The 10,230-nt window shown below is 34.9% G+C and overlaps 1 protein-coding gene across 1 annotated transcript; it reads right to left on the minus strand.

The window, feature by feature from the left end:
• Nucleotides 1-700: 700 nt before the first annotated feature.
• Nucleotides 701-2,935, minus strand: LOC134277487 (ras-related protein RabC-like). The gene is made up of 4 exons (XM_062759815.1): nucleotides 2,535-2,935; nucleotides 2,209-2,371; nucleotides 1,713-1,832; nucleotides 701-986 (listed from the first exon to the last, which is right to left on the minus strand). The coding sequence occupies exons 1-4, from the start codon at nucleotides 2,703-2,705 to the stop codon at nucleotides 844-846; spliced, it is 597 nt and encodes a 198-aa protein (XP_062615799.1). The 5' UTR covers nucleotides 2,706-2,935; the 3' UTR covers nucleotides 701-843.
• Nucleotides 2,936-10,230: the final 7,295 nt, after the last annotated feature.

Consider the following 10,230-nt stretch of genomic DNA (forward strand, 5'->3'; position numbering starts at 1 on the left):
AAAGAATTTTAGTTTATATTGTCACATACTAGAAAAAGTATAATGTTGGTGATCACAAGTATGATGCTGTGAAATCATTAATTTTCGTTGAGGTTTAATTTTCATGGTTTTCAAGGTATGAAGAGACCCATGAATTTATGTCCACCACAAAATGCAATTTTTCACATATATTTCTACTGATCAATTCTTCAACCAGGAAATCAAATTCCCATGAAAACCAGGAAATCAAATCCCCATGAACCAATTTATTTTCCTCAAACCACGAAAATTTGACCCCTTAAAAATATGTGATTTTACAGTAGGGTCATTTCAAATTTTTTCTATGTTTAGCGTCAGCATGCGCTTTGGTTTTTTGACACCTATGTCAGAAAAAACAAACGGAATCAGGAATTTGAAAATTAATTATGAAGGTCAAAATTTGTGATTTCTGGCAATATCTCTAAATATTTGTATAATATTTCATTATAGTTTCAGTATTTAATACCTTGATTTTGCAGAAGAAAAAAACTTTCTTTATGAAAAATAGATAAATGAAATCATATCTTTTGAATTAGGTCATTCTTATTACTATGAAATATGTTTTATTTTTTTTTGACTTGTGTGTTTTTTGTGAAGAGGTAGCTAGGTTTTTGAAAGATGCGCTAAACAGAGAAAAAACTTGGAATGGCCTAGTTCCTCTAAAGAAAAGAAATGCCAACACTAACAAAACATTTACTTTATTAAACGTACAAATAGAAGTATTGAGATCAGTTTATTTGAAAAGGAAAAAAATTGCTTGTATTCCCAGTGAATGTAATCCTCAGTTCAATGTGAAGCTAGCTGATGTGTACCAAACAAACATAGTCACTGGCAGCATCCACTCTTATGAGCTTTGAATTTGGTGATTTCAACAGTTTCATTATACTGAGATTCAATTACAAGTGGAGTATTGAAAACATCCATGAGTCTTTCACCAATTCTTTGGAAGCTTTCTTCAATTCCAGAACCTAAAATTAGAAATGCCAGTATATAACGCTCATTTAAGTTGATAGTTAGCTGTTTGTTGAAACATGATAACAAGTTACATTCTGTGTAAGACAGACACTTCTGTGTACAGTAGTTTTAAACTTTTAAAGAATAGCTGAAGGTGAAAGTTTCCATCCAAGTTCTTTGGTTCACGCCCCTTAAACGCAGAAGTAAATGGGATGCTTGGCACCTGTGTTTAGAGGTCTTCATTTGCTCCAAAAACGTTTCAATGGAATTTTGACCTTGATAACTGTTTGTTACTTCATATATCACTATTAATAGGTCTACAGGCAAAATGTTTCTGAATTTAATTTTAAATGGATGATACATGAGAAAAATCTTCTAAGAACAGCAAAGGTCATATTTATATATACATGTATAAAGGTATGCTCAGGTAATGTAGAATTAAGTATGTTCAAATCATGACCCCCCGGAGTAGGATGGGGTCATACTTTTATGTTTAAACATTTCAATACCGAACCGATTTCTGCTAGTGCTCAGGTGAGTGATGAGGCCTTTTTTTCGATGAATTATATTGCCTTGTTTAATAATTTTTTTTCTAGCTTTCTTAAACCCCTACTCTCCTACAGTTTAAGCTCGAGTCCAAGACGCACAATTCTGGTTTTTTTGCTCAGTATAAAAAAATATTAACATTAAAAAAAAATCTATTTCATTTTGAAGAATGAAATGAAGTCTGTCAAAATTACCTGTTTTAGCGCTTATGAAGTAGGTATTTTCACAGTCAAAAGCTGCGGCGAAATTATCTACGTTTTCAACAGGAATTAATCTTTCCAAATCAGATTTATTTCCAATAAGAAACTTTAATGCTGAAAATAATACAAAAGTTATTAAAATTTCTAGTTTTGACGAACCATCAGTACAAAACTGAAAAATTACTCAAAACTTTGAGAAGAAAAAAATTACAAACATCGAAGGTTATATTCTTGGATTTAATTGGAAAAAGACAATGTATTTGATTCAATAATATTATTAATATATAATATTTTTATTTAATATTATTTGATGTCAATCAATATGTACTGTGTAAAAAAAAAACGATCAGAAACACACTTATATAAATTAAACGATCTTCATAAAAGAAAACAAATCGGTTTGTGTGCCAGTCAAAGACCTATTCAATTGAAATGAAAAAGTGAATACCAACAAAGCGAAAATGCGTGGAGATTTATTTTGAGTTCTTGCCTTTTGGTGCATGGTTTGTACAGTCCTCTGCCCACTGAGACAGGTAGTGGAGAGATGCCGGATCATCACAGCTGAAGACTAAGAACACAGCGTGCGTGTTTCGGTAGTAATTCCGGGTGATGGTTTTAAATCTTTCTGCTCCTGCTGTATCCCAGATACAAAACTAACAGAAAACTTGGTTAATGTATTTAATAAGATAAATAAGTTGTAAGTAGAACCCCATTTTAAAATAATCTTTCATATTTCCTTATTCGGTCACTAAGCCAACGTTCCGACGGTTTAAATGTGAATACAATCGATAAATCAAAAGCAGGAAATGTACTTACTGTTATATTTTGTCCGTCAATCTTGACAACCTTTGAACAACTCTCTATCCCTAAAGTTGGTTGAAGAAATTCCCCAAAGACATTTTCTTTAAGTCGTAAGAATATGGAGGATTTGCCAACACCGGCTTCTCCCAACAGAACCGCCTTAAACATCCTTCTTTCGAGTACCATCCATCCTCAGATCGGCATTTACAGTTTCTACTTTGTCGTGGTCCGAAAATTACACACTTGACCCACGTTATGACCTATCTATAAGTATTATAATAAGTCAATATCCCTTGTATAAAGCAATATAAGAAATAGTCATGTTATCTCCATTGGGGTACGACGAGGTACATCTGTTACTTCACTATTGTTTACTTAATATAAAATGAAAACAAGCTGGCTCAGGTGTCACAATTTGTTATAAATGTGCTTCATAAGGAAGCTTTTTTATTCATCAACATATTTATAAATCAATATGGTTATTTTAAAAAAATATGTGTACATGTTCAGGGGGCAAACCAAGGAGGCATGAATTCCTCCACGTTCGAAAATGAGCACAAACGAGCGTCTGTTATTCCCATTTGCCTCTATTGTACTGAATTCATTATCAACGTTTATCAGTGTACTATTTTTGGAAAATTATTAAATCTTATTTTAAAAATGCTGAGATTGCAACCAGCTTCTTGTTTGATTTGATTGCTTTCATTGTGAAGAAATGTAGTATGATATTTTTTTTCACGGAAAAGGTGTATCGAGTCGCGGAAATTTTGAAAGAAATAAAAGGGGGTCTACTTCCCCGCGAGAGAAATATTTGACATGAAGTTCATTCATATCAAATACTTTCCTCGATTAGATACACCTTTATAATGTTTATAATGTATAGTGGAGTATTTTTTTGTGGAGCGATTATTTTTGGGGGTATTACGATTTTTTCCTATTGTACACGTGATGAATACGTGTAGTTTGTGGGAAAAAAAATGTCCAACAAGCCCTGGGGTTGAATATCGGGGGGGGGGGGGGTCCTGTCCACAAGCACATGTGTTCTAGCATGTGCTTTGTATTGGGGGCCCCGGGGGTGTTACATGTAAATACGTTTTTTTTCATGTAAAGTAATGAAAGTAATAATGACCATGGCTATTTAAAAGCATCAAAACGAGATAGTAACAAGCTAATTCAGAGAATTTGTGTCCCCCGCTTAAGGGAAAAAGTAAACCATGGGTAGTTCGGGGTGGGGGGTGGGGTGGGGGGTGGGGGAGGGTCGGATCCTCTTGACTGACTTTGTAGAATTATTAAATGTAAATATGTACCTGTATACTGAAGCAAATTAATTATGCCAATTTGGATATAAAGGTTTGATTGCTTTTTCTTTATTATGTGTATAGAAGATTCTTTTTATATGGAATATTTATCACACTGCAATGATGATTTTATGAGTTTGTACAAGCCAGACCTCATAAATTTTTCATTTCACATGCTGAATACTATCATTTAGTAAAAAAAAAAGTATTTCGGAAAAAAAAAATAAAATGGTTCGTTTCGGGATGCGAACCCGGTTCCCCTCACATGAGAAGCAAGAGACATACCACTAGACCACCACGGAACTGCTTTACATAGAAATAAATTATATGCAAAGATGAAGTCACATAAAAGTATATATTCACGTTCAATATTGTCAAAATTTTACACAATGCATGGTGTCTAATTTAACCTTTATTAAACAGTTCTAATAGATGTAATTAGAATATAAAGTCCACCGAGAACCTGTTTTATACGTAATAACTCTCCTCATGCCCCTGTGCTAAAAATAGCGACATGTCATACAATGAATACTAATAAAACAAACGGGGCGGGACACTTTGAGAGGGGTTAGAGAGGTCCTAGGGAGTTTTTGGTATAAAATTATATTGCAAAAGCTGAAAATCTTCTTAAAATATGATAGTGTTTCATACAGAAAGAATGTATAAATTCACGACCTTGAACTTTGACCTTTTGACTTCAAAATCAATAGGGGTCTTCCTTAGGCCACAGGGAGTTGTTATGTAAAATTTCATTGCAAAAGCTCAAGGGGTTCTCGAGATATCGCGCGAAAACGAAAGTGTTATAACAGACAGAATTTGCGAATTTAAGACCTTGACCTTTGATCTTTTGACCTCAAAATCAAAATTTAGTAAATCGTTAAATCTATGTTTTGTTTTCTTATTTTTTTTTTGTCCCCCGCTTGAAAAGTGGGGGATATTAATTTGGGTTTGTCCGTCCGTCCGTCCGTCTTTCTGTCTGTCTGTAACGCTTTCGTTTCCACACGATATCTCGAGAACCCTTTGAGCTTTTGCAATGAATTTTAGCATAGCAACTCCCCATGGACTAAAGAGGAACTCTATTGATTTTGAGGTCAAAAGGTCAAAGGTCAAGGTCATAAATAAGCAAATTCTGTCTGTTGTAACACTTTCGTTTCCACATTATATCTCTAGAACCCCTTGAGCTGGTGCAATGAAATTTTACATAGCAACTCCCTGTGGCCTAATGAAGACCCCTTTTGATTTTGAGGTCAAAAGGTCAAAGTTCAACGTCGTATTTATACATTCTGTCTGTGTGTAACACTATCATTTCCGGGCGATATTTCAAAAAGATTTTGAGCTTATGCAATGTAATTTATACCAAAACTCCTAGGACCTCTCTCACCCCTCTCAAAGTGCCCCGCCCCGTTTGTTTTATTAGTATTCATAGTATTACATGTCGCTATTTTTAGCACAGGGGCATGAGGAGAGTTATTGTCCCCCGCTTGAAAAGTGGGGGATATTAATTTGGGTTTGTCCGTCCGTCCGTCCGTCTTTCTGTCTGTCTGTAACGCTTTCGTTTCCACACGATATCTCGAGAACCCTTTGAGCTTTTGCAATGAATTTTAGCATAGCAACTCCCCATGGACTAAAGAGGAACTCTATTGATTTTGAGGTCAAAAGGTCAAAGGTCAAGGTCATAAATAAGCAAATTCTGTCTGTTGTAACACTTTCGTTTCCACATTATATCTCTAGAACCCCTTGAGCTGGTGCAATGAAATTTTACATAGCAACTCCCTGTGGCCTAATGAAGACCCCTTTTGATTTTGAGGTCAAAAGGTCAAAGTTCAACGTCGTATTTATACATTCTGTCTGTGTGTAACACTATCATTTCCGGGCGATATTTCAAAAAGATTTTGAGCTTATGCAATGTAATTTATACCAAAACTCCTAGGACCTCTCTCACCCCTCTCAAAGTGCCCCGCCCCGTTTTTTTATTAGTATTCATAGTATTACCTGTCGCTATTTTTAGCACAGGGGCATGAGGAGAGTTATTGTCCCCCGCTTGAAAAGTGGGGGATATTAATTTGGGTTTGTCCGTCCGTCCGTCCGTCTTTCTGTCTGTCTGTAACGCTTTCGTTTCCACACGATATCTCGAGAACCCTTTGAGCTTTTGCAATGAATTTTAGCATAGCAACTCCCCATGGACTAAAGAGGAACTCTATTGATTTTGAGGTCAAAAGGTCAAAGGTCAAGGTCATAAATAAGCAAATTCTGTCTGTTGTAACACTTTCGTTTCCACATTATATCTCTAGAACCCCTTGAGCTGGTGCAATGAAATTTTACATAGCAACTCCCTGTGGCCTAATGAAGACCTCTTTTGATTTTGAGGTCAAAAGGTCAAAGTTCAACGTCGTATTTATACATTCTGTCTGTGTGTAACACTATCATTTCCGGGCGATATTTCAAAAAGATTTTGAGCTTATGCAATGTAATTTATACCAAAACTCCTAGGACCTCTCTCACCCCTCTCAAAGTGCCCCGCCCCGTTTGTTTTATTAGTATTCATAGTATTACATGTCGCTATTTTTAGCACAGGGGCATGAGGAGAGTTATTGTCCCCCGCTTGAAAAGTGGGGGATATTAATTTGGGTTTGTCCGTCCGTCCGTCCGTCTTTCTGTCTGTCTGTAACGCTTTCGTTTCCACACGATATCTCGAGAACCCTTTGAGCTTTTGCAATGAAATCTTGCATAGCAACTCCCTATGGACTATAGAAGGCTTCTATTGATTTTGAGGTCAAAAGGTCAAAGGTCAAGGTCGTAAATTTATACATTCTGTCTGTGTATAACACTATCATTTCCGGGCGATATTTCAAGAAGATTTTGAGCTTATGCAATGTAATTTTATACCAAAACTCCCTAGGACGTCTCTCGCCGCTCTCAAAGTGCCCCGCCCCGTTTGTTTTATTAGTAATATTTTGAGAATACCGAACATGAAAACATGAATGACTTCAGTTCTGCATATACTTCACACCATGTACATGTAAAGTGTTTCCGTGGTCTAGTGGTTATGTCTCTCGCTTCAAACGTGAGAGGTCCCGGCATCGAATCTCGATCGACCTTTTTTTTTTTTGAAATACTTTTTTTTTTTACTAAATGATAGTATTCAGCATGTGAAATGAAAAATTTATGAGGTTATAAAATCATCATTACAGTGTGATAAATATTCCACATAAAAAAATCTTCTATACACATAATAAAGAATAAGCAATCAAATCTTTATATGCATATTGACATACAGGTATCTTATTTGCTTCAGTATACATGTATACATTTAATAATTCTACAAATTCAGTCAGGGGGAGCCGACTTTTTCCCTAAGCGGGGGACACGAATTCTCTGAATTTAATTTAGCTTGTTGCGTATAAAACAGGTTCTCGGCGGACATTTTGTTCTTATTACATCTATTAGAACTGTTTAATAAAGGCTAAATAAATCAAACACCATGGATTGTGTAAAATGTTGACAATACCGAACATGAATATCTACATGTATGTGACTTCACTTCTGCATATACTTAATGCCATGTAAAGCGATTCCGTGGTCTAGTGGTATGTTTCTCGCTTCGCATGTGAGAGGTCCTGAGTTCAGGTACCGGATGGACCACTTTTTTTTTTAAGAAATACTTTTTTTTTACTAAATGATGGGCCATATGTCAAACTATGTGGGCAAAAAATGTGTGGTTTCCTTCACATCATATATAAAGAGAGATTTTGTATCCTAGAACAAAATCTCAAAGTTTCAGAAAAATTGAATTTGAGGAAAAATCTTGGCCTATTTATTGTGTCCTACTATGATTGGGAGTATAGGCCATGCTTTTAATCTTGAAATATTATATAATTATGACTTGGTATTCCGCACTCAAAATAAGCATGCAAGCAATTATAGATTGATATACCCTATACATGTATATTAAAGTATATTCATGAATATTTTACCGTCTACAATGTATGTTTATACCGGTATATTATTTTGAATAAACATAACTGTTACATATAAATGTAATTCATGACTGTAATTTTAAAAAGTTTATTAAAATACCCACGCACAAGATTTTCTGTTGAAATTTACAATATACATGTAACAAAAAAATTGTGTACTCGCAGCGTTAGTTTATACACATTTCACGATTTAATGACCGCAGTAGAGTAATAATGAATGATGAATACGTAATTAAATCACGTGAGCATGATGTTTGAACATAATTCACAACTGAATTCACAAAGCAGTAACAGGTATACGGTAACTGCGCAGCAGACTTTCAGATCAGTTCATTAAATTTTTCAGTCGAAAGTGCATTACAGGAGCCCAGAGATGATAAAAAATTGAGGTAAATATTCTAAAGCTGTTGTAATAAAAAATGTTTAAGAATTTGTTTAATTTCTCTGAGGAAGGTTGTATATTTTGACATCCCCGCCATTTTCAAAGGGTATTTTCCATGGTCAGTGGTCAAACGACACAACTTCCAGATCTCCTTAGACAGCTGTAGATAGTTTTACAAATGACACAAAATAGTCTGCAATTTTAGGGGAAATGTAGTTACAAGGGAATAAATAGGACAGGATATATATTCGTCGCATTTAATCTTGCAAATATGCATTAAAAAAAAAAGGCTTTCAGTTAAGAGGTTTTTCACATTTTCAAAATGCAATAGAATCCATAAAGATCAACCGAATACATGAAAAATTAAAACGCATTTATTTCTTAAAAAAATTATCTCAGACCCCCCCCCTCCCCCCGCCCCTCTTCCAGTAACCTAGCAATGTCGCTTATATAACAAGACATGTTTGAGACGTAAATATTTTGTCCTGCCCAGAGGTAGAGCATATTCTAGATTAATTGCTAAAATTGTTTTATAATTGGGAGATTGATTAATACATAAATTTATTATTTGTTTCTTGCATGCATTTGTAATTTATTTGCATCGGGATCGAAATTGTGAGTTTTAAATTTTGACATGTGGCGCGAACAGCAAATTTGGCGTCAGTGGACGGTCCGGTGAGTTGGTTGGGGAAAACAGTTAACATTTGAAATAACATTTGTAAGATTCAGATGCACGTATTGATAAAACGTTGATAAAGTATTTTTAAGCTGCGGAAAGGGACAGCTTAAGGGGGATGTACAAGCCAATTGGATCTAGTCTGGTGTGAAATAAGAAATGCCAAGAATGCGCTAAATACTCGTCTAAACTAGCCCAAAGTTACTCAAAGTGTTAATGCACTAGTTACCTACTGTTAGAGACCAAAATTAGTAAATAATTAAGTTTATTTTGTTTTAATTAGGAGGAAATTAATCATTGTAGAACTGCGCAGCTACAGCATTCACGAGATGAAAAATGCATTGAAAATGGTGTTAGTTTGATTCATTGATAATATGGCTACAACCATTTGTTTCGCTTTTTTCTTGTCATTATCTAGAATTCTTGAAAATTTGATTTTTCATATGTGTGTCTTCCTGAGACCATGTGTTTATTTCGTCCGCCATTCCTCTGTCGCACAGAGTTCGAATAACATTGATTTTAGAATAAATGCGACCATAAAAACATCAAGACAAGAAATTACTTAGTAATAATCATTAGGTAATATTACTTACTACTTTTATTTGTTGCATCGCTTCGTCTGATTAATGAAAAAACGCGATTTTAACCCCACTCCAGCAAATCGGGAAAAACTGTTCTGTTCACAGCTCGAGTTTCCTAGTAAATATTAATACACTGAGCACGTGCTTGACATGTGCATATATCTGCTGTGGATAGATGCGTTTATAACCATGATTATATTTAATTTTTCGTGGAACAAGTCTTGATAATTTGTTGGTTTCTTTAAAACTCAAGAAAACGCTAAAAAATGCCCTAAACATATGTGTTTACGTCGGGTCTTTTTTTCTGTGGCGATAGAAGTTATTTTGAAATGGGGCACTGCAAGGAGGATGCTTAGCATTTAATTTGAAAATGTTAAACAATATGCGGTGCATGAAAAACAAATTGCAATTACATGTCTTACATTCGAAAAGTTGGTACATATGTCTATTTTGTTTAGCAGTTAGATAGAAAAAATAGGCAGTTAAAGGATTTCCTTCAGGCACCTCACATAAATAGCTTGATTGTTTGCAATGACCAACACATCGTATGGAGTAATGTTTGGACATAAAAACGCATCATGTCTCATTATGTTGACTACGTTGTATGCTCTCGATCATTGAACATACGAAGTTTGATAAAATATATAGAGTTGTTTTTTTTTAATTTAGAAGCAATCACAATGTTTGCAAACAAAGGTCCATTGCATATGCAATGTCTATCTATCATCGCAAAAAAATGAGAGACTACGCCCCCCCCCCCCCCCTTCCGAAAATCCTATGTTCTTTTTTCAAAATAG

The sequence above is a fragment of the Saccostrea cucullata genome, unplaced genomic scaffold (assembly GCF_032062105.1).
Source record: "Saccostrea cucullata isolate Sc308-1 unplaced genomic scaffold, CSIRO_AGI_Scuc_v1 ctg829, whole genome shotgun sequence".
Taxonomy (NCBI): domain Eukaryota; kingdom Metazoa; phylum Mollusca; class Bivalvia; order Ostreida; family Ostreidae; genus Saccostrea; species Saccostrea cuccullata.